Below are 27,997 nucleotides of genomic sequence, written 5' to 3'. Positions count from 1 at the left end.
CGCGTGAAACTATGGCAACTGTGTTTTCTCTTCATTCCCTTGCGAAACAAGAAGTGCTGCAAGAGGCAAGGCCAAGCGCGCACAAGAAGCCGTTTTCTCTTGCAGGTAAAAATTTGTCAACTTCCATCTTCACCATTGAGCATCTCTTCAAAGAGTCTGAATCTTTTCCCACCTGCATGGATTTGATTCTGTTCAGTTTGGAGACTGTTTACTGTGATGACATTTATAGGAATGTGGCTTGCAATACCGAAATGGCACTGAATTATCTATAACCACAACACAAAGATGTGAAACGATTACAGGGATTGGCTTTCTGTCAAAGCTTCTACTTGAACCATACTCTGATGTGATAAACAGAAACAGAGTCCGTCTTTTCAGTGCATTTACTGTTTTAATCCAATTGCATGAATCGAGATTCAAGCCTTTGTGAGAACCATCAGTGTGCTATCAGTACATCCAACCAAGCTTCCTCCTAGCAGCGCAACTCAGGGCTTGGCGACGCTGAGGGCACAGTAACCATGACAACAAGACCAACAGCACTTAGTGGATGGAGGAGGGGATTAAAAGAATGGATGGATAGAGATGTATCATGCTTCTGAGCGGCCTGCAGGTCAGTTCTTACAGGTTTTTAATCTGTGTTGTCATTCATAAAGATCAGTAGGAGAGTAATACAGGATAAGACGGATTACTATCAATCAGTTTAAACTAATTTAAAAAAAAAAAATTGATTCCGTTTTAGCTCAGAAGATTTGCTTTACAGCAGATGTCATTGGAGTGCTTAATGTAAGAAACTGGACCTCTGAAATTTGGGACATTGACCATAGCAGAATGATTGCCTCATGTGCTGTACTTCAATCCACATTAGATAAAGTGTTTATAGAAACATTCTGTGATTATTGACATGGGCAACCTTATGCTACATTCACACTGGCCTTTGCAACACGCATTCAAGCGTCCATGTCAAAAGTCTGTGTAAATGGACATTTCGGGCTTCCGTGTTCAAATCTCTCAAGTTCACACATTGCCACGCAAGTTTTTAAGTCCATTTTCGAGCTTTACCTACAAAATGTGCAACCAATGAACCATTCAATCAGTTAAACCAGTTGTACTTTGACCAATCAGGGGCTTAGATTTGGTAGTGACATATGGGTCCAGTCCTTTTAATTTTACCAAAGTGCCAACCGTTTGAAAGTTGATCTTGAAGGACACATTAAATTGCGGATTGTGCCCAGCCGGAATTCTATGACACCGTATCTTTCATACATCAGAATATCGCTGTGAGAGAAAAGGCCTGGAGCAAGATTTGCACTCCTCCGACATTTTGCACCAAAACTCTTCCAACTGTAGGTTCATGAGCTAGAGCTAGATTGTCGGGTAGTGACAATCCAGTGTCAATACCATATAGTTAAAACTCAATCAAGAACCTCCGTTCAGTGGGTTCTAAAACGTGCATCACATGCCTAGTGTTTACATAGCATTACAGCTTGGCATTGGTAAGTTTAAAAAAAAAACAGGTCAAAGTGACTGTTTCTAGCTTTACGTTCATATATAAGTAAATTATTACATGGGCATGTCCATAGATGCTGTTTGCTAAACTGCAAGTTTGTTCTGGACTGAAATGCTTCATTGAGAAATTCTACTACCAACTCTGGGATTTTGAGGCGTTCCCGCATCCTACTTTTCCACATAACTAAACCTCGAACTTTGAGGTTTAGTTTTCTTTTTCTTTTTAAACAAGATGTTAGGAAGAATAAAACAATTCAATTTTTTCTAAAAACAGCAACAAAAAAGTAAAAAAGATGTTAGTGTGATTTTTCAATTTACCGAACCCATGTGTTAAAAAGAAAAAAGGGAAAAAAGGTCTAAGGCAATATACTAACAGGCAGTTTTTAGTTGAGTTGCTTATTGGAATGCTGAAGAGACATAATAAAACAGTCAGCCAGAGGGTGTTAGACCACTGGATATGTGACTGTGGTTCCTCTGTCACATATGGACTCAATTAACTCTGGACATCACACTCACTGCATTCTGCCTGTTTCCAAAGGTTTATAGGCGCTTTTAAAAACTGCTTTATGATTAAATTTTTGCAATTATTACACAGTACATCAGGGAGATCATTTCACCCATTTAGTGTTCAGTTGTATGAAGACGGATATTGCACTTCCTTATTTAATTTAAGAAATGAATTTCTGTGCTACAGTTGTTCACATATGAAAGGAGGTAAAAAAAAGAGGCTAGGATTTTTACAATGTTTGCAGTTCATTTTTTTAGTGTACAAAATTTTCTTTTCGTAAAAACAAAAACAAAAACCAAAAACTGTCCACAGTTACCAAACTGCCAAATACATGAAAACTTGCATCTCATTCATCACACTTAGATCAATACCACATAAACATAATTCTTCAGAAGAGTTTCTGTTACAAAGCCTCCAAAGCAACAAAAAACTTGGTTTGCTGAACTGAATAAACAATGGCTTCTTTTTTTCGTTTTCTTTCCAGACAGAAAATACCTACGCTTTTCAACCAAGTTCTAAACATCTCATCTGACGAAAACCAAACTCAGCACAGCACTGAAACCGTCATCTATCAAGGAGTGGGACATGGTAGTTGGTGGTAGAAAAATGATGATCTGGGTTGATTTTTCATCAGAAACTTCCGCATTTGTCCAATAAAGTTGAACTCTGGTCATCGTTTGATCCACTGTGAAAGTGTTCCCGTTGGTCTTTTATTTATGAAAATTCAATTTTTAGCTAAAAACAAGAAACCTGTATAGTTAGTTTCCTTGGACATGGTTTCTGCAGATAAGCAGGCATTTACCAGAAATTTTCCTCCGAGTTGTGGGCGGGACTGTTGGCTTAGAGTAAGCCCGCCCCCCTTCACCATCATTATATGTTTAAATATATAGAAATATATAGAAAATAATGTCTTCAATAGCATAATCTAAGCTTGGAAAGCGCTCACAGCAAAAGTCTCTAACTTGGGGTGATATAAAGAACTCCAGCTTGAGAGAGAAGACACTGGTTTAACAGCACCACATGGAAAAAAAGAGCACTGAGACATTGTAACCAATGGAAAAGCAGAGGGGGACATTAAGTACAAAAGGATCCAGCAATTTAGAACCCTCTTCAATCAAAGAGGCAGGCTGGGTAATTGGACTATAAACCATATCTTCCCAGTCTGTGTGAGTTTTGTGCACTCTAAGCCCCTCAACTGCTCTCACCGCTAAACATCAGTTTTGCTGACAACCGAGTCTGATGAGGCGAAATACGCCTCGCACATTTTCCTCAAATGACCCATCAAACAACAGGAACATCACTACTTATTTACTTCCTTCAATGAGCGTTACACTCGGAAATGTCTGCTGCGGTCTGACAGGAGGAATCATATCAAGGGTCTGTTAGCTACTGCAAAGAATTAGGAGTCACTTTAGTTGGTGTTAAACCCTCCTGGGGAGCCACAAATAACCTTCCGGATGAAAAACCAAAACTGCGACACACACTGTGAGGTGTGTGTGATGGTAAGTGTGTTTTTGGGGACGTGAAGCTGCATAGGAATGAACCTCGATCCCAGATTTCTCTTTTGTACTCGAAGGATCACATTTGAAGGTTTTCCGAGTGTGACGGTGCAAAGTCTGAGTGTGACAAAGTCAATTTTCCATTGCACACGCCTTTCAACTGACTGTTGAAATCAAAACCTCACTCGGTCAATACATAACAAAAGAAGCAAAGTGGGATCAGCTATTCACAAAAACTACGACTGTCGTAACGTCAATTCAATTCTATAGAACCGGACGCTTTGCTGTTTTTTTTCCCCTCCAAAATGTTGTTTTTAAGCTTTTTTTGTGCATTTAAGTGTTTTCACGAGGTGTGTCTAGGAAGAGCAGACTGAGCAGACGGCCTTGCTTCTGAGTGACGAACGCTGAATAAAAGAGAGGAAGTTTGGCTCAAACTTTTCCTGAACAAAACCGAGCTGAAAGGAGCAGTCAAGGACACCATCGTGACAAATCGTTAAAGAGTTGGGCTTTATCTTGACTGCGAGACATAATGATGAATTAGTCTTTATAAAAGAGTGCAGGAGGAGCGCAGATGGAAGATAGGCTGTGAGGAGACAAGATGCGGATGATGTGCCATCATATTAAATGATGAGGTTAGCGAGAGGGAGGGGATGAAAGAGGGCATTTTCAAGCATCGGTGCCTTTTCTCATTTCGTGTGTATGTGTGTGTGGTTGTTGAAGTGGGTATGGCTCTGCGTCATCAGCGTTCCCCTTCCTGTTATCTAAAGTGCTGCTACGACACCAGAGTCCACTCACAGAACTGTAACTGGGACGTCTGGTTGTTAATAGTCAGCCTGCTGGTGAAATAATCAAATGAACTACAACTGCAGTTGAAACTAATGCATTCAGTCCCATTATTCTCTGTAATCTATGATGATGGAGAAGAGGAGATTAACACTTGGGGCAAAAGAAAAAGGACTTCTGCCTTCTTCATCATCCATCTGCTGTGGTTAGCTGCACATATTCTGTATACATGTGGCTTGCTATAGCCTCCCTGCAGTCTGGAGTTAAGGATGCCGTCATCAGTCCACTGCAGACAGTCCACCCTAGTCTGAAAAACCAGGCCGGATGGGAGGATCTTGTCCTTTAATCTCTCATGAGTTTGAGACAATAAAGCCTGACCTGCTCTATTGTAAACTCCAGAAATGATGTTGGATGCCTTCAAAACTGTCTGAATTATGGAACAGGCAGATTACCAATGGATTACAGTTATTATAGTGGTTAATGTAGTTGTACAGTTATATCTGTATTTTTTGTTGATTTAAGACAATATAGAGGATTGTAGGTTTTTAAAGATGTAAAAAAAAAAAAAAAGTCCAAAAGCATTTTTAATTCAAAAAAAAAAAAAAGCTGTTGAGAACAGATTAATAATCTGGCTGCTCTGGTAGATATTCATTTGAAAGCATCAACACCAGAAATAGACTCTAAAAAGCTAAATGAGTGGATAGAGAAGGACAAATGAGATTTAAAGACAGTCCAATAAAAGTGTGTTTTTGGTGTTTTTAACATGTTCATGATGGAGGACATATATCAAGAAAATTAAGTTTAAAATTGCATTTCTGATTATTTATTCAAATCATTGCGAATCAAGTGCAGACGCGAAATGCCATTAGAAAAAGCTGGTAAGTGTGATGTACAAGTTACTACGGCAAGCCTCAACCTCCCTGCTCTGCTCTATTCTGATGCATTCACTTGTAGCCGGCTAGATCCACGTACCTCTCCGTTTTCCTTGTCCGAGCAGGCATCGGTCTCAAAATTGTACGGCTGGACAGCTACAATATTGCTCGCCATTTTTGTTGCACCATTAATGTTAGGTAAATTGGTGTTGTAAGGCTATAAGCTAGCAGGAGAATATGTAAACAGAAGGATGATGGGATATGGGGGCAGGGTTACATCACGCCAACAGTCCCAACTTGAAGGTAAATTTCTAATGAATTACTGCCGCTCTGCAGAAACTATGTCCAAGAGAACTACACAGGTTTTTTCATTTAGGCTAAAAATGGCATAATCACAATCAGAAGAACACAGAGAATGCTTTGAAAATAGATAAAAAATGATCAGAGTGGTACTTTAGGAATAAATATGGAACATCTGGAGTTTGCATTGCAAAGATGCAGGAATAGGAAGCTGCACATCATAATTTGCAATGCTGTACACAACGTACAATTAAACGGTGTGTTAAAATTGGTCGTACCCAACCTTAAAACCAACCCAAATTATTTTTCAGCAAATTCTAAGAAAGAAAAAAAAGAATCTTAAAACCTCATAAAACTCAGTCTCTGATGCAAATTGGTACTGAACGAGTGTGACACACTCAGATGTGTGTTTGCCAACATGAAAAGATGAACACAAAACATGTTGTTGCATCTCTGTTAGGTTAGTATGCAAATATCTTCATATCAAAGTTCTTAAAATCGGCTTCCAGGATGTGGTTCAGAGACAGCTCTGCTGATTCAGCCATTAAATCCGAGATGAGTTTAGTCTTCATTTTGGAGATAAAAACTTCAGATCCTGTTCTACTGATTGCTACAACTTTCGCTAAACATTTATTTCACAACTTTGTCTAAAACCGAGGAGATTTTTTAACAGTGTTTCAAACAGTCGCAAACTTTTTTGTTTTTGTTTGTTTTATACAAAGAATTCCCAATGGGAGTAAACAGAAAGAAAAAAAAACAACCTCTTTGACTTGAGAACGACCAACTTTGCAAATGACTTTTGAACCATTGATGTGTTTTTTTTCTAGCACCTATGGTGCTGTGTTTGGGAGACATGACTTGGTTAACCACTCAAGTGATACAACAACAAAAAACAGGTTAAGTTCTTTTCTTGATATTCTACGATTTATTTTTAAGAAATCAAACTGGCAGACTTACGTTTAATAACTGTAGTACATAAATCCTGCAAAATTACCATGACAATTCATAAATATGTTAAAATAAACTGTGTAACAGAGTTGAAAACGCAGAAGTCTGTTTAGTTGTCATTCAAGACTTCAACCAATCAATCTCTTAGAGTTTATAGCATACCAGCAGAAAATTCTATAAGTAAAAACTACAAAAAGTAAACAGATACATTTTTGAAGTATGATATGAGATTAGAAAATTGAATGAACAGAGAAGACTTTAACGTACAAAAAAGGGATGGATTGTCCCAAGTAAATAGATAAAGGGAATAAAATATTCATGCTTCAGGGGCAAACAAGAGCAGACAGCACACAGTGTCTGTGCTATATCCAGACCCTGTTTGTTTTTTTCTATTAGGATTTATGAACATTTCTGAAAAACTGTTTACAAAAATGGAGAAAGGAAAAAAAAACGATGAGATCATACCCTGTCTCTAGTAGTTAGAGTGTGCAAATGTTTTTGTATCCATGGATGTGTTTTAGAGACATATGTGATGAGTACAGCCGCCCTCACCTCAGGACAAGCAGCATCATGCCGCTATTGACAACTCTCTGCTAAAACGTACAAGTGAAGCTTTAGCAGGTCTGCAAAACGCAAGCACATGCTTTAGCACATGTCCACACACACACACTTCCAGGAAGAGCCACGTCAACAACAGGAACATATAGAGAATACAAGGAGTTGCAGCACGTTTGAACCATTTTATAGCTGCAGATTCTACAGCACATGTGTCAAACTCAAGGCCAGCAGGCCAAATGGGGCCCTCCATGTCATTTTATGTGGCCCGCGAGAGCAAAAAAGTTTTTAATTTCTTAAAATAATAAATAAAAATGGGTGTGTATTTATTCATATCTAGGGCTTAAAATATTGGATTGGGCAACTATACATTAGGACTTAAACACTGTCCATGTAACCTAACCTGACAGAATCAAATTTAAAAGGATTTATGCTAAAGTAACAAGCAAACATATGTTTTCTATGCAACTGTAATTGTCACTTTAAAAAGTTATAATAAATAAATAAATGAGTTATTTACATTAAGGAGTAAGTGTGTTTATTTTTCATTACATTTAGTTACATGTATAAGTTAAATCTGGCCCTTTGAGGACAACCACTATGCTGATGTGGCCCTCGGTGAAAATGAGTTTGACACCCCTGTTCTACAGGATCAAGACACAGAATGTTGTAAGTAAACAAACCCCAAGTCTGCACTGATTAGACAGTATTACACCAAATGCTACATTCTTTAGAGATACAGTCTTTTACCGGCAGCTCCATTTACTCTCTGATAACCCCCCTTTGCACACTACTGTGGAATGTGAGGTGTTAATCATAGCAGGGCCGGAAGATGTGTCCAAACCTTGCTAATACAGGTCTTCTCTTACTGGGGATTCTGCCAAGCACATGCTGGCATCCTGTATCAGCACTTTGGCAGCATTTCATCTCAAGTTTGCTCTTTACTACATGGTGGTCCAAAGGTTTTCTACAAAGGTTTGAATCTTCCTCACACTCAAATCGAAAAGATTCATCCAATAAGTAACAATCAAAGAACTGTTTTAAGAAAGTAGTATGGAGCAGAAGCAAGTTTCATTGCATTTGTTTTAATGTTCACTCTGCCCTAAGCATAGGCGTTCAAATGACCATTTCCAATGAAAAGTCTATGTAAACACGCATAAACATGGGTTGTGGGCTTCTGCATTAAAAACGTTCCCGTTCACACATAGCTATGCAAGTTTATACTACAGTTTTCGGGCTCTACATACAAAACACGCATTTGAAGGTAAACCAGTTGAACTCTGACCAATCAGGGACTCTGATCTGGTGGTGAGGTATGGATAGCGTCCCTATTAATTTACGAAACTACTGAGAGTTTGATCATGGAGGAGAAATTCATAATTGAAGTTTCTCCCCGACCGGAATTATATCACACAAAGTCTTTAATACATCGGGAAAGAGTTGTGAAAGAAAAAGCATGGAGCAAAATTTGCTAGATTTGCACCATTTTGACTTTTTGCACCAAGCCTCTTCCAACTGTAGGTAGCGGACACGCGCTAGTAACAGTAGAAGAAGAAGAACAAGCTTTCACATGCTTGTCCAGTGTAAAAACAATGGGGTAAACAGAAACTGCAATAGGCGTGCTGAATGCCCATCACTGCCCGCTGTGTATGTAGCTTTACAATTGTTGGGGTTTGGAGGAAAAGATGCACATGTTTACCCTTTTCTAATATCTACCCAGAACTTGAACTATTCATATTGGATTATTGGGGACTTCCAAAGTCCCCAATATCTGTGTAGCCTTAACAGCTGCAAGGACTTGCAGAAGAATCTCTTGCACAGCAGCTTTCTCCCAATTTGATGGATTTCTGTTAACAAAAAAATAAAAAGAGGAACAGATGCTAAATTAATTTAATTTTACAATAAAAATGTCTAAAACTCAACGAAACGTTATGAACTACAAGTTCTAGCAATAAGAACTACAGTTTCCATCAACGACTGCATTTCTTATTGCAACATTATTCATTGGTTTAAAAAAAATAAAACAAACAACACACCCCAAATGCTGTTGTGCTCGAGGCAAAACCTCACACAGAGCTTCTTGGGAAGCCAATGCCCAGCATCTTTACATAAATGTTAATTACCAAAGTCCAACAAGGGAAAGAAGTGGGGCAGTTTAAAATAGCAGGATGCTCCTAATCAAGATAAAAAATACAAACAGGCCCTGCAGGAACACAAACTGGAAAAATGAGACATCTGATGAAAAAGATGAAGAACCCATATCCCACTGAGATAAAGGAAAATGGAAATATTTTAACTTTCATTCTCACTTTTCTGCCTTGTGGCCATCTAAGGAGAGGTCACCAAATTTACCAGGCTGGAAGTCCTCACAGGAGCAATACTTGGTGCACGCCTACAGCATGTAATGCTCCCCACAGCAGACAGGCACAGAGCAATGGGAGCAAGGGGCTTTGCTTAAGGAAAGTGTCCTACATTTTGCAAATGCATTCATCTGAGCCAATAGATGGTATTGTCCTTTCCAAGTGCTGCTCATTCCTACTGCCCCATAATCCAACCATTTAAAGTTTGAAAGGTTTTGCAAGTATTGATAGAAAAGAGAAAAGCCTCAAGACTTCTGTTCCAATTTCTTTTTGAGTCAGTGCTTTGTGGCAACACAGAGGTCAACAACTGCAATATATAAAAGGTTGAAAATTAGGTAAATACCATCTTAAATAAATACCAAGTTATAAAATCTGCCCTACTCGCATTTTCCCAGAACAAATTATTTCTTCCTAACCTAATTTTCTAGAAAAAGTGGTAAAACCTGTTTGTCCAACAAAAATAAAAGTAAATTCTATTTTGAGAAGCAATTTTGTTCCATAAAAACATCCAGGACAGTTGTCAGTTTCCCCCTCAAGTGTACATTCCAGCAAGAACTCCCTTCCCATTTTACCCAGTCGTTCAAATCAATGCTTAAAAATGATAAAAGCAACTCCAAATTAGTTTCACTTGGTGCAAATGTAAAATGTCTATGAACCAGAGTCTTTTTCCTCAAACTGAGATAGTTTTACATCTCTGTTGTGTTGAATAACACAAGTGTTACTCCACTGGCTGGTGGTAAAGGGTTATGCAACAATAAACCGAGACACTATTGTCATGAGTTCACCATGATCTCCTCTGAGTATGAATGCATTTTAACTGAACTACATGAGTTCCAAACTTCCACCTAAATAAAACAGGAAACATTTTCATTTATAGTTGCAAAATGTAAACTCTACTCTTGTAAATGATAATCTCTGCATGGTGGTGGAGGAATGATGACCATGTTTTGCGACCACATGACCTTAAAGTTGACCCAAGTTCCTGTGGATATGGGAGCATACAAAGTCAATCACCCAAAGGCTTCAAAGGATCATGCAACATGACCTTTAGGTAAATAAAAGGTTTAAGAAAGAACTGTCTGCTTTGTGTCATTTTTAGAAACATTCCAAGTCTGCATGATGCAATGCCCACAAATGACTGGAGGTGCTGGAGGAGGAAAAAATGAATGCATTTCCTCCTTACGTTTCTCCAGTTTCCCTTTGTGAGAGAGTCACTCCTGGCCGTGCTCCACTCACCGTGCCCTTTTGTAGGCCAGTAAAGTACAAATACCACACTCTCAGCACCTAGCAGCACAAAAAACCCATTATCTACAATAGGGGGAGCAAATTACACACAGAACAGGGATATAGATGTTAGCTTCCTCTGCTTTTTGCCCTGATTTAGGTGGTGGTAGCTTATAGTAAAGCACAAAAATATTGCTTAACTATATTTCAAAAACCAAATGTTAATAAAAATGATTGTGTCAATAAAGCATACGACTAAAAAACCTAAAACCCTAACAGTTCTGTACTTGTAAGGACCTTAAAATTAACAAAGACTATTAGGAAGACTGATTTTTTTTTTTTAATGTTGCCAAACATGTTCAGCAAGGACATATATAGACATTCTAAAACATTAAAATCATTTTAATTTATTGAAACAAAATATATTTAGGAACATTTGTCAAATATAACATGCACAAACATTAAAACTGACCTTATTGCTCAAAAGGATAATGTGCAATTACTTAAAAATAGATTCCTGCATTGCAGTTACCCAGCTTTAAATAAATCCCATTTCACTGATGTTTTTCAAGGCTCATATAGCCCAAATCTTTGCCCAAATTACCTGATAGAGGCCACACCAAATGTTACAGAGTAAATTTAAAGAGAGTATGTAAATGTATTTTTAAAAATAAATCAGTTAATCTTTTGTTTTGACTTTAATCCATTGGTTTATGTCTTTATGAGCACGATAACAACATCTGTCTGCCACCACAAAAATAAATTAGGCTCTTTTATGAATAAGAAAACTCAAGATTTTACAGTTGTAAGTGTGAAATTAAATTCTGGGTAATGCAGCTCTGATTATGTTCACTTGTCTTTCAGAGCTCAGAGGGCTTTAAAAATGTGCTTTGTAAGAAATTACATTGAGAAAAGTAGCAATAAGTCAAGAATGATCGTCACATTTCCAGGTCAAATGACTGTCGACTTAATTAGATCTGAAAATAATGTCCCACTTTCTCGATGCCCTGTAGGCCTAAAAGATTCACGTTCTTTTAGACAGGTCGATGCATCATCACCAGTTCTTTCACTACCTATTTTACTTTGTAGAAAAACATACATATTACATGGCTGTTTATTTAATGCTTTTTTTTGTTTGTTGTTCCAGCTTTACCCCAAAGAAAACCTCTTCAAGCAGCATCAAAGGCAATTAGGGTGACGTGATCTGCTGCTAGAAATAGGCTGCCGATCGCACTTGTTGTGTGGAACCAGATTACTGAAATACTGGGTCTCTGCCAGGGAGTAAATTGCCGGGTAATGTCATCCTCCTGTGGCGAGACGGTTAGTTGAGTGCCCTCTCAGGTGACCGTGCGGGGTTGTCCGATTGCTGTGCCGGAATATCTGGCTGCAACAATGTTCGATCCATTAGCTTTTAGGTCATTTTGTCATGTGAGGTTTATAAAAGCTACTGGCATTAGAGGTTTCATTTTACGATTTAATTAAATATTTGTAAACTACCCAACTAAACTGCTTGGTTAACTTAGGTTTGGAAAGTTACGGTAATCTAAAACTGCCAAGGTCCTCTGCATGCTTAAACAAGCTAAAGCTGCTATAAGTTAAAGTTCATGATGAGTCTACTATATAAAATGCTGAAATAGCTGCACGATCTCACTATTGGAAGGAGAGAAAAAAAATCAGTATCCTCAAACAGTCAAAGTTCGTTTGCAAAGCACTTAAAAACACAACATATAATATAAATGGCAGTGAACTTCCAAAATATATATATATAAAAAAAAGTTAAAAGTACATCAAAAGTTATTCAGAATTTTAAAACCAGGGAGAATTTGGAGAAAAATGGTCAATCTAAATCTAAGATGTCTTGAATCAGGAAGTGTGCAGACCTGCAAGGATGGAATTCCTGAGTATTTTGGCTTTTTTCAGATGCTTCTTTTTTTTAGAAAATATAAGAAAAACTAAACAATAAAACACTGCCCTCACCAAAACAATGAGAAAATGTGAAGCCAATTAGAGGAAATAAGGTCAAACACTTCCTTTTGTCTAACACTTTCCTTTTTCCCCCCTGTGTTTTTGGAATTCTTGAAAAGGAAAAATTGTAAAAAATAAATAAATAAATAAGAATGAAATTAATTTTTTTCCAAGTATTTTACCCTTCACACAAGAAATTGAATTAAAGAATGACTCATTATCTACAGGAGTGAAAGGGGAACAAAAACATATTAAAATTATCTTTTGTCCAGTAAAAGAAACAGTTTATGAATATGAAAGTACTTCAAGGAAGAAAAATAGGCTTACAACACAAGTGTACAGACCTTTTTCTTGGATAAATAAATACAAATTAACTTAAACATCTCAAATATTAAATAATAATATGTCTCAGATTGTCTGGCAGCATTTATGAGAGTGCAAAAAGAGGATTTGACTCTTGCGTCTGTATTATTCCTCAGAAACCCACTTGTGTTAGTTCCTCAGTTTTACCACAAAAAGAACTTAATAAACCATGTTGTTTGGACAGGACATAACCTTAATGCTCCCAAACAACCTTATAATAAAGCGTATACCTATTTTCTTGATTAAAATGTATGGCTCAGCTACATGGAAAGTTCTAGGACTCTCCTGTTTCAGTCGTTGACACAAACATCTCTCCCTCTTTCTAACTCTGTCTGTCCCATCAGGTTTGATGGAGCCAGGTAGCTCCCATAGCTGGAGTAGACAACAGCAGCCATTATCAGATTCCCAGCACTAAAGTAGCAGCTCGGTATTGATCGCTGCAGTGCCTGCTCACTGCTGCCCTGCAGGCCTGATGTCTGGGGACCAGGTCCTCTGACACCGCCCCCGAAACAACAAAAACAACTGCAGCCCCAACCGTAAGATAATTTTATTTCACTGTGAATACATCAAAAAACATAAATTATCAATTAGCAGATATTATGAAGAAACTATTTTACAATAGATTAAATGTTGATCAAAGCAGTAATTGATTCAAGAATTAGTCATATTGGATTAGACATTTACCAATCCAAGTTAGAGGTTCAAAATGTGAAAAAACAAACCAAAAACAAATTCAGTTAAACTGTAAAATATAACAAGGGCAGCTTACCAAACTGAAAAAAATAATTGCTTGTTTCTAAAATAAACCTTAACCTTTTAAAACAGGATGTTGCCGGCAAGACCTAAATAAGACACGCTTTTTGACAAAATGCAACTCTTTGACTGTTTACACCAGGGGTCTGTAACCTTTAACGCTTAAAAATGTTTTTAAAATAAACATTTGGACCAGTTACTTACACTTATTCTATCACCATCATTTTACTGATGTAAAGTGTTGCATTACGGTGCAAACTCATTTTCTCTGTGACAGAATCAGCTGATTAACATTGACTGCGGAAGCACTTCACTACTGTAAAGTGCTGCATGGCTCATAGCTGCTTTTCTCCGCTTCGGAATTTTCTGGAATTACTTTGAATGCACAAATGCTTCAAGAGTAGTCAAAAGAATCAAAACACTGGGGCTAAAGAGATGGTGTTAAAGGGTTAAAGGCCTATGACAACTTTGGGCCCCATACATGACCGACAAAACAGCAGGACTTTTTTTTTTCTGCAGTGAGCACAGCCCTCCTTCAGTCAAGGTGTATTGCTTCAGTTTAAATAAATAAAAAAAAAGAAAAAAGCTGCAAAGAAACTTGAAAATGTCGCTACACGACTGCAGGGTAACAGAGTTGAGGAGGAAACAGGGTCAGATTTCAGGCTTGGACAACGAACCGCAGAGGCCGAGGGGCCAAAAAGGGCTGACTCTGTGATTTTGAAAGTGTTTTTTTGTGTACTACCAAGTGTGTATTGTTCCCTTTATGACAAGTTGACATGCAGACAGCTCAGATTAGAACATGCACTATTTGTCCTACTATGCCAGGGGTCGGGAACCCATGGCTCGCGAGCCATATATGGCTCTTTTGATGGTCACATGTGGCTCGCAGACAAATCTTTAATAATTATAGTAATTTTTTTTTCATTAGTCCAGTCCTTCTCGGGCGCGATGCGATGCCAGAAGCGCGCAGTAGTAGCAGTGCTTAGAGAGAGAAATCTGCGCCAGCGCTATCAGTTACTATTATCTATTATTTCACAGAGTTTGTACCAGCTGGAAACCTGTGAATTGCCGTGCCCAAAACTACGCGCTCCCGTCTCTGAGAAAGAGCGCGCAGATGCGGAGACGGGACGTGTGAGGGAGAAAGCAGAGGGTGGGGCTGAGGTGTTGTGGGGACAGGCAACAGCTGAATCGCGCAGGGATTGTAAAAACGTAAAACCCGCTTCCCGTCACTCACTGCAGCGTGTGAGTGTGTGTTTGGCTCCATGTCTGCATGTGAGCAGTCTTTGTCACATCTACAGAACATTCAGACCTACGATCACGTTTAAAGTCTCAACGCCTGAACGAAGCAGAAACTCACCACGTATCAACTGGACTAAACCATCAGCAAAACTACCACGAGAAATACTCATCATTTATTAGCAACAGCATAACGATGTTATTAAAAAGAATCCACAGACTTATTGTACTTTAAAAATGTTGAAATTAAATCAAATGCACACATTCACTTGTATATTTAGTTTTAAACAAATTGTCGCGGACTGAGTTGGGTGGCTGTTGGGCCGCGTTAAAAGTTCTGGAGTTCATTGAACGCGTCAAGCAGAGATCTGATTGGCTCTCAGTTCTGTCGCTCAGCCTGTTGTTAGGTAGTTTGGACCAATGGGGTTCAGCTATGGGCCGAATAAGGGAAATGGGAGGGGCTGGAGCGGGAGCAGGGGAATATAAAGTTGGGAGAAGTGCTCTCGTCTCGGCGGGAGAGATTCAGGAGCTGCTGAATTAATTGTACGGCGTTTGTTGCGGTCTGCAGTAATCGGAATAAAGAACTTTAAAAGAGGTTAAGTCTCCGTGCCTCAGTGTGGGAAAAGGACACTACATTATTGTATGGCTCTTTCGAAATTACATTTCAAAATATGTGGGGTTTATGGCTCTCTTGGCCAAAAAGGTTCCCGACCCCTGTACTATGCTGTTTTTGACAGAGAGTGTGCGCAGTTGTCTGACGGCTGCTCAATCAGCCTTTGACAATATTCAACACATTATCCTCCAAGGCTTGTCATTGCAGTTGCTACAGGAATAAATCAATGCTTTGTGTGTGTGTGTGTGTGTGTGTATTTGCATGACTGTTTCTTCATCATAGAGATGTGCACTTACCTTGTCAGCATTTGTCACTCCATCCTCAGTAGTGCTCTGGCCATTCTGTCAAAAAAGCAGATGTGAGAAATTGTCAGTTTGCGTGGTGATGAATCACACGTCTATTAAAAAGAAAAAAGATACATGATATTGTAGGTCATGTGTAAAACTGAGTATGTGGGAACCTGCTAATCTGATGCTGACGCAAAAGAGCACAGCCTTTGTCAGTTCTCCCACAGGTGAGCATCCTCGAAAAGAGTAATCACTGTTATTTGTAAAACAATGCCTTACCCCTGGAAGTGGCGTAAATGAGCGCAATGCTCATGTGGGAGAGCAGGGCAAAGCCAACTTGGAGCATAAAGTGAGGTTCGAGTCCGGTTGCATCTCATTTGGTTGCCCACGAAGACAACAATGACAGGAAGCAAAATGTGACTAAATAAATAAAGCCTATGAACACATATGACAATATAAATCATACTAGAAACTTATTAATGCCATGTGGGTTAATGTTCAACCCACACTGATGATCTTTTGATTCATTTTAAAAGGGTCCTTAGTGGATTAATAATGAACGTGCTGTTTTTAGCAAAAAACAAAAAACTGTTGTTTTCTAGGATATAGACTATGTCTGAATTTCTTCCCTACTTCTTAACCACTAAAAAACTACAGTGCTGGACTACCTAGTGCCCTAGATTTGAAAAACAATTGGGAACCCAAGCTCACAAGTTTTTTTTTTTTTTTTTTTTTTAAACAGCAAATATGATTTCCAAAAATAAAAATCTAATAAGCATGAACATTTTCAAAGAACTGTGTTCTAAAGAGGAAAACTTGGATGGTTTAAAGAGAAAAAAAAGTGATTACACTTGTTTTCATATGAAGCCCACCGAGATGACTATTGTTGTAAATATTGGAGTATATAAATAAAAGTGAATTGAACATGAAAACACAATGCATGTGCTCTACATTTATCAATCTAGTGAGCATTAATGCACACTTGTTTTTCACAGAGACTTCTGGGAAATTTCTAGGGCACTGGGTTTTGGAAGTGGAGATTTGGACAACTCTACAAAATGGCGAACACTACAGTGAGTGAGTAGTGAAGGAATTCATACAATCATAGTTTCTGCAGAGCGACAGTAGTTCATTAAAAATTCAGCTCTGAGTTTTAGGCGGGGCTGTTGGGGTGGAGCAACCCCACCCCCCATTCTCTTGATTTTAAATCAAGAAGTACATCATCAGAAAAATGCCACAAGAAAAGGTTAAAAACAGCAAAAACACGATTTTCCACGGGGTGGGTCTTTCCATTTTAACCATGGAATGAACCATTTTTTGCCAGGTTAAAGGACAGATTACCGTAGATTATTCGGTGTCAGTGGGCTATGCTACATAGCATGTACCAATAATTAATGAAGTCAGATTTGACTAATTTTATAATTTAAATATAGATCTTGTAACAAAAAATGTTTTTTGCATTGATGTTTTCTGTCTCAGTGCACATTTCTGCAAAAAAGTGTGCACTAGAATTTTTGCATAGAAAAAAAAGGACCAAACATCCGTTGCCTTGAGAGAACCCAAATAGTCTTCCTGTATCCTTTCCGCTTTTTGCTTAGTTTTGGTCGCTATAGAGGGTTGACCCTCATAATTTTTACTTCCTCCCTGCCCTTTTCCCCTTCCTTCTCACTATACAAAATAAGAAGGACAGACCACGGAAAACCAGCTGCCTTTATAGTCAAACGATAAAATATCAATAGGGGCAAATGGTTCAAAGTGTAGAAGGATGCAAAAGAAGAATCAGGAAATTTGGTTTGTATAAAGATTCAGAATCCAACTTTATGTCTCAATAAAACTTAAAATATATCTTCTGTGTAAAGAAAATGTTTGCAAATGAAGTTTTTTTCTGCCCTACTTCTTCATTTCCCAACATGCAATACTGCTTCGTGTAATTTTTCCTTTTTCAGCTAATTTTTTTACAATTCAACAGCTGGTTGGACTATCTGGATTTGTAGATTTTTTTTTTTTTTTTTTATTTAGCTTCCCATGCAAAATAAAATACAGGGAAGGCACACCGAAGTTAACAGAAGAACTTCTAGTTTGTTGGTGTCTTGTAAGACTGACAAACCATCTGCTGCATTATTGGTTAATTTAATGGACTACAATTGAAGACTGAAGACATGCAAACTAATATGACATAGAAATTTGTTATAAACATTGACATTTTAAGTCTGATGCCACCGTTTTAAAAGGATATGACATCAACAAACCCCGGTAAACAGGAAGCACATACAAACCACCCTGAACGTTGTTGGAACATATAAAGTTCTTGTAAAGATGAAAATGTCAAAAGTTGGTGAATAGACACTTTGCACTATCCCCTTGAGGTTGCTAAATAAACCCCACTTTGCATTAGTTGGTAACCTTTTTCAATGAGCTTCAATCAGGATCAAAAAGGTCAACTCTAAGTCAAAGGTTTCATACTATTTTAAATGAAATTCTGTGACAAGAATTTCAAAGTTTTTGACCTGAAAATAAATGAATTTTATAAAAACAGAAAATTTGATTTCATTCAAAAGGTACTAACAAATAAATAATGATCTACCTATAAAACACAATATGCTATTCTTGGCAAAACAAGAAAATGTGCATTTTACGTTTTGTGTACTTAATTAAGCATAAAGTAAGGTGGTGGTTGTATAATGTGGGTGGTAATACACAGGATGGCTAAATAAGCATTCTCCAGTTATGTCCTGGAAATGCAAACACTTGCTAAATGAAAGATTTTAAGAGATAGACAGTATAGCTTATTTACATTTTTGTCCGGACACTATGTACTTAAAAATGTTATGCTGCTGAATTTAAAATGTACAATAGATCAATCTAAATGCAGAAATTTACTGCATCCAGACGTAAATCTATTAACATTTGAACCTTGTTAGCTCCTTGCTTAGGTTAAATGGTCCATTTATTGACTTTTGCTCTCTAAATTGGTTTCTCCTGAGCAGGAGCAAAGGCGTCTACATCTACATTCAACTCCATGAGAACATAAATGTCAATTTTAGTCAACTCCCTTAAAAAGCAGTTTAGAAAAACGGAATAAATCAACAGCTTGATAAATTAGACTAGTTAGAGTGAATTTTAAAGTGACTGTTTCCACGGAGTGCATTTATAAATTCACGATTTAAACAGATGAAAGCAGTACGGCGTTGTAACTAGGCAACTGAGATACAATAAGAAATCTTTTTCTCTTTTTGCACAAAATTCAGATACACTTTGTGGGATTTCATTAAGCAGCCTCTCAGAAAGAAAAATAAATATTTTTAACTTTTTTTCAAAAGTATTTTTAAGTTTCTTCAAACACAGGTAAGGTTTGCGCTGAGCTAGAAAAAGGTTCTCCTTCACAAGAAATCTGCAGCACTTTTCAAAGGTAGGATTAGAAACTTAACCTGGTATATCTAAAGGTCAAAAAGGTTGAAGAAATCTTTCTTTTTGAAGGGTGGGGGCGTGTTAAGTGTCTACCTGTGTTATCAGGTTTTCACATGCCCACACAGTTATGCCACCCCCACCAAACTGCTCACCATTGGTGCACACCCAATTTTACTGCAGCGACAGGAGGATACACACCCACAATGCATCTGACCTGAAAACACGCAGGTTTGTAACACTGAGGGCCACACCTACCGAGCAAACACACACATTCCCTCTTTTCACTCGACTTTCTCCCTCATTTTCTTGGCTTGTGCAGTCTTGCTCGGAAAAACCAAGTTCATCCAGTTTTGCTGAATAAGTATTTCTACTTCAAAATTTCTTCTTAACCCATATACACAGTCAAAATACACCATTCTGTAACCTGTTTAATTGCAAAGATGCATTCTAGTGAAGTCTAGATGTTTTAAAAGTTATCTTATTTACTATTTTGTCAAATATTCTTTTTAGAAGGGCAAGACAATTTTTTTTCATTTCTGTTCCTGCATAATAACAGCCGGGGAAAATGGACAAACTGATCATTTCTTAAAGAGACGTCATCCAGCACAGTCCAGCAGTCTGAACCACAGACAGACACATCAACAGGGGCCTTTTTCCAGCCAGGAAACAAACTCAGCTGACATTTAGGTTAACCTTACCATGACAACATGTCTAAACCTAAGGAAAGCACAGCTGTCATCAGTAACAATGCTCATTCCAGTCAGAAAAATGATCAACATTTCACTTTTGCCATCAGGTTGTACATCAACATTCCTTTTTTAAATGAACTCACAAGATCTGGATGGCATGTAAATGTAGTGAACCTGAAAGTTTAGATAAAAAAATCCAATGATGAAATTTTCTTCTAGCGCTGAATTGAAGAAAATGTCCGCTGATGGCACTACTAAAAAATACCTAAGGCGGTTTCCAGCGCCCTCTCAAATTTGTGTTGTGATTGCAAATAAAGTTAATGTTTTGACTGAAATCAGCAAAGGTTATCACTTATTCAGCATACTGCCTTCTTCCAGTGAAAGCAAAGCGTAGAAACCTTTTCAGCATATTTCAAGGAGATGTTGACCAAAAAGCATCTGACCCTGGGGTCTAAAATCTATCATGCACTTTTCATTCTTGTGAATTTCCAATTGAAACACAACCTCCCTGCCAACGTTTGCCTTAAAAACAAAAATGAAAAGAATACCCTGGGGCTAGCTAGTCTGTCAGACTTGTTCTAGGAGTTTGTAAAGAACTTGGTCCAATTAAATATATATAATGATGCTTTTGTTGTTTTTAGCACATTCTTGTGACACTTCTCATGATGGAGGACATAAATAAAGAATATTAAGCTTAAAACTGTGTTGCTGAGAATTTAAACATATTAAAATTGTTGTGAATCAGATGGAAAAGTTGCAGTTTGAAATAGCTTGTAGTTGTTACAACAAATTTAAAATCATCGGGCCACAAGCTTCCTGCTCCGCTCCAGTCTGATGCATCCACTTGCAGACGCCTAGATCCATGTACTTTTCTTGTTTTCCTCATCTGTACTGCTGGATTGCTCCTATATTGCTCTCCTTTTCTGTTGCACCAGTAATGTTAGGTTGGGAGTGTGAGCTAGCAGGAGGAAGTGTAAACATATGGATGGTGGGAAGTAGGGGCGGGCTTACTCCGCCTTGACAGTCCCTCTCGCAACTCGTAGGTGAATTTCTAATAAACTTCTGCAGAAACTATGTCTTAGAAAACGACACAGGTTTTTGGATTTTTGGCTGAAAGCTGTAAAATCATAATTGAAAGACCACTAGGAATGCTTTGAAAGTAGTTTAAAAGATGATTGGAGTGAAACTATAAATAGCATGCATCTGCAGCACCATCAAAAACTAAATGAAATTCATACTTTATGTGGTTCAAACAACTCAGATTGAAATCAATCAAACTGCATCAGTAGTGGAAATCTGCAATAAATGTCAGCATGATTTAAAACTGAGAGGACCTGTCATGTATTGGTGGCTGATGCTGATGACTCATCTGGAGTAGGAAAAGCAGAATGACTGAGCGGCTTTTATAGGAGATGAATCACCAAATAAGTTTATTCACAACAGAGGTGGATTGGTAATGAATTACAGGGCTCAGAGCAAACAAATCTTTTTGAACGGCCCATTTTGCACATTCTTCATGGTATCACAGAACTGCGTTTAACTGCAATTTAACTGCTTGCTATTCGTGATACCTTTGCCTGAGCAATGAAACTGGTTTCTCATCAAGTTTCGCTGGCACTTTATCTTTTTCTTTATCAAAACAATGGAGAACTGTGTTTGTATTTAAACACGGCAGTAATTTAAAACTCGCCTTCTGCTGTTCACATCTCTGGAAAGTGTCGTTTGTCCCATCTGTCCATGATGACCCATGGCTCAGCCTGACTTTGCACTCTCCCCATGATGTTCACTGGCATGCCCTCCAGGCTTACTCACTCTTTCGGCACAATCAATCCGAACCTTTAGCAGTCTCTCACTGCCTTCAGCAACCACAGAGGGCAGCTGGTTGGTAGGCTCATGACGGAGACAAACGGCATTCATCCAACCCAGTGAGTTGTGCGATCGAATTCATTACAGAAACTAAATCTCAGGAAGCACGCCTGTAACACAAGTCGAAACGCAATATGTATATGCAGCTGGGATTCAACACAATGAGTTTTTAATCCCATATTTACATAATAAAGTTGGAACTAGAATGGTAAAAAATGATGGGTTTTTCTGGGTATAAATTTAGTGCTGTTCACAGGCTTTGCTTCACCATCTGCTTGGCTGTGACAGGCTACTCGCATGCTGCAAAACACCAGAGGAAACTGAGCTAGCCATTTCATGGAAGACACCATCTTTAAATTGCATAGTGATTCATTCTTTTTGGATTTTCTGAAGGTTTTTTTCAAATATTCACCTTTTTTTTTTCGCACCTCAATTTGGCAAAGCTCTAGAGTATTCAGGGATCATCCGAAAACCCAGAAGCTCTAATCAAATTATTATGAATATTATCCAGGCAGAAAAGGAGCTTCATTCATAAATCAAGCTCCTGTTGAGCTGATTGAGGACACTGCTTAATGCAGAGCTACTCATTAGTGAGATCAGAAGCACCAAAAAACACTGAGGCGCTATCGCACACATAACCGCTCGCATAACTGGCAGAACAATTCCAGGGAGGAAAATTGCTTGATCACCTCAAAGAATTAAAGGGCCACTGGTTGCTTCCACACTCAGTTCAGTTCACCATAATTTAATCTGATGAGAAGATCTTAATGGGATGCATCCATATTCATGAAGAAGCAATCAGCCTGTTCAGGGAGCTCTTTGTGGGTTTATGAATAATGATGCTGCATTTCAGAAACGGGGGTACATGCATCACTGTAGTCCTAGATACTTCTGCAAGTTCTGAAAATACTGCAAAACAATCTGGAGTTGCATTCAGGGAAAAAAATATTAAGCCTAAAAAGTATAGATCATTTAAACTAGATCAATTTGAACTTTTTGGAAAACTTTTGCACACAGGTGCTTTATTTCTCTAGATGTCTCATGAGATGCTCTTTTTCTACTTGGCAACCATGGAAACATGCTTTAGGCAGCTGTTGCACTATTTTAAAAGATTTATTTATTTAGGTTATTTTATTTATTTTTACATAAGCAGCATTTCATCTTGCAGGGTCCTCAACAGGAAAAAGTCCAAACCAATGCATAAAATGCTGAGAAAAATAGTTATTGGATGCCAACAATGGGAGTAAAAGAACTTTGTTCAAAATAGATGAGCAACTTTTGCCTGTTAAGTATTTTTTACGGATATATAATCAATTTAGGCCTGCATGTATCCTATTTTTTTATTTTATTATTAAACCTCAAGTCTCTCAAAAACAGCTCAATTTAACGCATCAGCAAATTTCCAGCAATTGTAATTCATTTGAACAAAATATATTTGGAATTAAACCCCAAAAAGAAGTCAATTAAAACAAAGCAACCCTGGACTCTTATTACCTCTGTCTCCAGTTGCACCAGTTCCATTTGGGGCCATGGTTCTGCGATTTGTGCAAGAGGCATTTTCGCCGGATCTTCAGTTTCCCCTCAGCTGTCCTTCCGTGACTTAAGTCTCCCCAGATTTGTCAGTTGCGCTCTCGTCCGTTCAGAGAAGCTGGTTGCTCAGGTCCCAAGTCCAGCAGGAGCGGATTTATCAGCACTTTGTCCTCAGCTCGGAGAGGAAGACGCGCACAGGGACGCAGCAGCCAATAGCCTTACAAACAATAGTAATCCCTTGATTTGATTTAAGCGCCGCTCGGTCGCTTGGGTTTTGAAAAGTAACGCTGAAAGGCGCAGAAAGAGAAAACAGCCTCGTCCTTCCTGCCAGGTGAGCTTCGTGGAAGCCCCCGGTTCTGCGTCTGACAGGCAGGAGCGAAGAGATTCAAGCTCCTTTAATTATCAGAGCTCCGCAGAACTAAAGATACTATGAAATTGGCCGGATTTTGCGCAATCTTTTGCGTTCGAAGTCGCACCAGTCAGAAATTGACGCCTTTCTTCTTCGTGATTTTGCTTTTCCAGGTCAGAAAGCGACGCGTTCCCAGTTCCAGCGCGGAGACCTCAGTGGGCCTCCCGTAGTACGAGCCGTCTCCAACTCCAGCAGCTATTGGCACGCTCCAACTGGCTTTTATCCAGCCCCCTTTTTCCTTGCTTGTTCCGCCCAAGTGCGATCGCGCCATCATCTGGCGGAGTAGTCAAACAGCAAATACGTAATGCAGATGGAGGGCAGCTATTAATGAGAGCTGCTGAATGTCTTTCATGCGTTTTGGTGCAGCAACTTCCCCGCGCAAGAGGCTCCAGAGGAGCGCATCCACTGACTGTGTTCCAGTAAATGAACGAGCACATTTCACTTCACCATTTGAATTTAAAAAGATGTAGTTTTAGGTCTAAAAATGACACTGGAAAGCAAAATTACATAATTTGGATTGCACAATATCCGTGATGTGAAGGACAAGTTGAGAGAGGAGGACCCTCCAGGGGGAGAGATTGGGTCCTGACCAGTCCACCTCTTCTTTCACTGACAGCAGCTCTCATAAAGGTTCTTGTAATCTTTAGTAACATAATGCATCCCATCCACCCTCATCAGTTCTCATTCACTGCAGAGTGGATTTTGCTCATGGCCAGCTTTGGTTACTATTGGCAACTGGAGGGCATACAACTGTCTTCCTTTGTTGGTTCGATGCGTTTTTGATTAACATTCAGTGACAAAAATGAAACCTTGCACACCAAAGAAATGGCTTTAGAATCGACTTAATCAGTAAATCGATACAATCCAACCTGACTGATTTGTCTGAAGCAAGCTGTTAATTAAATTGACCTATAAAATTAAATAAATAGATTGAATTAATATTGGAAAATACCATTTGGATTGAGGCATGCTAGGTTTATTTAACTATGACAACACGTGTAATGACATCAAAACTGATCAGGCCATCATTGCAGTCCAATATGTGGAAACAATTTGAATTTAGCAAAGACATGTGACCATTCAGTGGGGTAAATTGTTCTAATAATGTTCCCTTTGTATTATTTTGAAAAAGAAAGTGGGCTGAACTTTATGAAACTAAAATGTGAATGGATTTGCCATTAATTGTTGTTTACTTGTTTGTACTCATATTTCATTTACACTTGATTATCTTCCAAGACATACAAGGAATATGGAAAACTTCACCTGCACTGTTCAGTGTTTATTTCTGAGTCACATTGGTTAAATTTTTGGCTAGAGATGTCCTGGACCCATTTTAGGTCAGTAAATCGGATCGTTCAAAATGAACCAATATCGACTATGAATCATATCGGCAACCACAAATTATGAAATTAATGGAATTGTTGTTAAAGTGGATCATAACACCCCTATATTCAACACCTGCTTTGATATGCCTTCCTGAATGCGAAATGCTGCTGCATGGCCTCTCTTTTCCATTCTAATGCTTGTCGTCTGGTTAGTACCCAAGCTGGAGGACGGGTCACTTTCCTCATTGTGTAACCTCACCATATTCTGTGGCTTTTGGACTTTGTATCCAAGCTGCGATTGCAACACTTCTTTTTATTTTCACTTCAGAGAAAAACTGCTACACTCATTCATGTCTGAATGCCCACGCAACACAGAGGGAAGCCAGGAAAACAGACAACATGTTGATTTCTCCTCTTCCTTTCCCTCCAGTGAGTGGATTTAAAGCAGCAAAGTGGTCAAAAGAGGAGATTGGTGCACATATGAGCTCATGAGTTTGTCTCTGTGATGGATGTGCAGCTGCAGGAAACTCTCACGGCACCCCATAATGCAATGCTGCTGTTTATCATTTAGCGCCGCCACAAATGTCCTCCCTCGCGCCCCATCATTCCTCCACCCTTTATATGTATAAATCAAGTTGTCTCTTTAATTGTCTTTGTGATTCATGAATTTTGTTTAGTGTTTTCAGGGGGAAAAATGTTAGTATTTTATACAAATATTGGAATAATTCAGGAATGCACTGAAGACACAAGTTTTGACACCGACCTTTAGGGACTTAATTCCTGTTAATGAAGCTTCAGTGATTTCACAGGTGACACTTATAGAATCATTTATTTGAATAGGGGGGACAGCGCATATTAATAAACATTTCTGTCAATATGCCAGAGTTAGCCAAAGGGCTATTTTTCATCTGCAGTCCCTGGGAAGATGTTAAAAATCACCCTAAAAGATCAAAGTAAAATTACATATTTACATAACATTACATATATATATTAAACAATGCATTCAATAAAATAAGCAGTTAACCTAAAATCAAATTAATGATAAAACAATCCAAAAACAGAAAAATGTAAGAACATACGTGCACATAAAAGACATGACAGTAATGAGGATCAGTGAGAGGAAATGTACTCAGTGTTGACAGCTCTGATTGTCAATGAGCCATTTCTTTAATTGTGTCTTGAATAAATGATATGTGTTTTGATTTCTGATACTAACAGGTGTGAAGTTCCACTCAGTAGCAGCTCTAACAGAAAAAGCGGTCTGACCAAAAGCGCTTTTTCTGAAGGGAATGATACAGTCTCCTCTGACTGCACTCCGAGTTCTGCTGTGATCTGCTGTCCGGATGTTAACAAACTGGTGAAGAGGAGGGGATGATAAGCCATGAAGGATTTTGTACATGAGACAGAGATTTGAAAATTTGACCATGTTATGACTCAGACATCTCCCCCAGCATGCAATCAGTATACCCCCCCCCCCCCCCCCCGCTTCCATACACATGCACCCGCACAGCAAAAAATGAAGCACCATGGGAAATCTGACTCAGCCAAGCCTAACAGGCGTGTAAAGCAGAACTCCTCACAGATGTAGGAGCTGACAGCTGAGAAATGTGTTTATCAAGGAGCTGAGAAACAGCTAGGATGCGCGACATGACGGACGACAGAGTTGCTCCCCGAACAACATGTTTGCAAATCAGATAAACTGACATGGAGATGACACTGTTGTTTAACCTCAATTTCAGCTGAAGTTGAAAAACACAGAAGAATAAGGCGGAAGGTGTGCGGTGATAAGTGTGCAGAGGGAGAAATAATGAATCATAACATATAGTTCCCTGTGCAGCTGTAAACAGAGCACTTAAAATGCAAATAGCTGCATGTTCTAACTGCAAACTTTTAAAATGAGGCCAAAAAAATGAATGAATCCATTGATAAGAACGTCCGCTTTCTTATTTTCTCTTTTCCAGTCCTTCAACTTTTGAATGATTAATAAAGAGATTCTCATTTCTGAAGCTCCATCCGGTTATTTTTAGGTTCCGGCAGAACATTCTCAAGGTTTCTGTGCACAATACACAAGCTCAATTCAGAATTCCACTGCGCAGTAAGTAAACTACATGAGCGGTTTAAAATTCTTAATCCTGAAATCCTTAACTCTGTGCTGAAACCAAAACATAATATCAGAAAATATTTTTGAAACAAAACTACAGTGACTATAACTTTGGATCATTTGTTTAAAGACCCATTCTAATGAAATTGGTGTTTTTAAAACGTTCCTGTGGCATTTTTCTCTTGATGGAGGACATATATAAAGAAAATAAGGCTTAAAAGGGAATTTCTAAGTATTTCTTTATTCAAATAGTTGTGAATCAGGCGCAGACGATAATATAAGGTTGGAAAAAGCTTGTCGGTTTGACGTAGAATATACTAAAGTTCCCTGCTCCGCTCTATTCTGATAAATTACTCCACACCAGTAGTCCCACCCACAATTCAGAGCCAAATTTCAATTGAATTACTGCCCCTCTGCAGAAACTATGTCCTAGAAAACCACACAAGTTTTTTGATTGAGACCAAAAACAACATAATCATAATTAGAAGACCACTGAGGACGCTTTTAACACTGGATCAAAAGATGATCGGCGTGGGGCTTTAACATTCTTTGTTACAGTTATAATTACCCTAACAAATATAATCCCGAAACACAAAGTTCAGTGAGCGTGTGAAGTGAAAGACTTGGTAAAAAAAAGAATAATTAATTAGTTGATGCAACACCTCCAATAAGCTTTCAGTTTTAGACCAGGATGTCCTTGTGTTACAGCAACACACCAGAAACAGCAGTGCTGCCCACGAATTCTAACAGACGGCACATAACCACTTACTGCCGGCCTTTTATGATCTAAAAAACATCTCACACCCCAGAGTGTGTCAGGTTTCAGAGGAAGGACTGTAAGATCTTTGGTAATAATTCCCTCTTAACTGTGCTGGCTGAGTGTACGGTGCTGGGAGA

At 38.5% G+C, this 27,997-nt stretch overlaps 1 protein-coding gene and 1 long non-coding RNA gene across 3 annotated transcripts in view; one reads left to right on the top strand and one right to left on the bottom strand.

Annotated features, from left to right (window-relative positions):
- Positions 1-27,997, bottom strand: part of rps6ka1 (ribosomal protein S6 kinase a, polypeptide 1) — a 50,861-nt gene that overhangs the window by 20,539 nt on the left and 2,325 nt on the right. The window contains exons 1-2 of one of the 2 annotated variants that reach the window (XM_011490281.4): positions 23,230-23,928; positions 15,782-15,826 (exon numbers count right to left, since the gene is read on the bottom strand). In XM_011490281.4, coding sequence (XP_011488583.1) covers positions 15,782-15,826; positions 23,230-23,292 — 108 coding nt within the window. In that variant the 5' untranslated portion in view covers positions 23,293-23,928. Of the gene's footprint in view, positions 1-15,781; positions 15,827-23,229; positions 23,929-27,997 lie in introns of those variants that run through there. The other variant, XM_020713732.3, reaches the window with a different exon arrangement.
- Positions 473-2,707, top strand: LOC144989003 (uncharacterized). Its single transcript, XR_013653128.1, has 2 exons — positions 473-610; positions 2,499-2,707. It is a non-coding gene; the product is annotated as an uncharacterized LOC144989003 (long non-coding RNA).

This window comes from Oryzias latipes, chromosome 22, assembly GCF_053564925.1.
Source record: "Oryzias latipes strain Hd-rR chromosome 22, Olatipes_Hd-rR_3.1".
NCBI classification, from domain to species: Eukaryota; Metazoa; Chordata; class Actinopteri; order Beloniformes; family Adrianichthyidae; genus Oryzias; species Oryzias latipes.
This window is presented reverse-complemented; position numbering and strand designations above follow the sequence as displayed.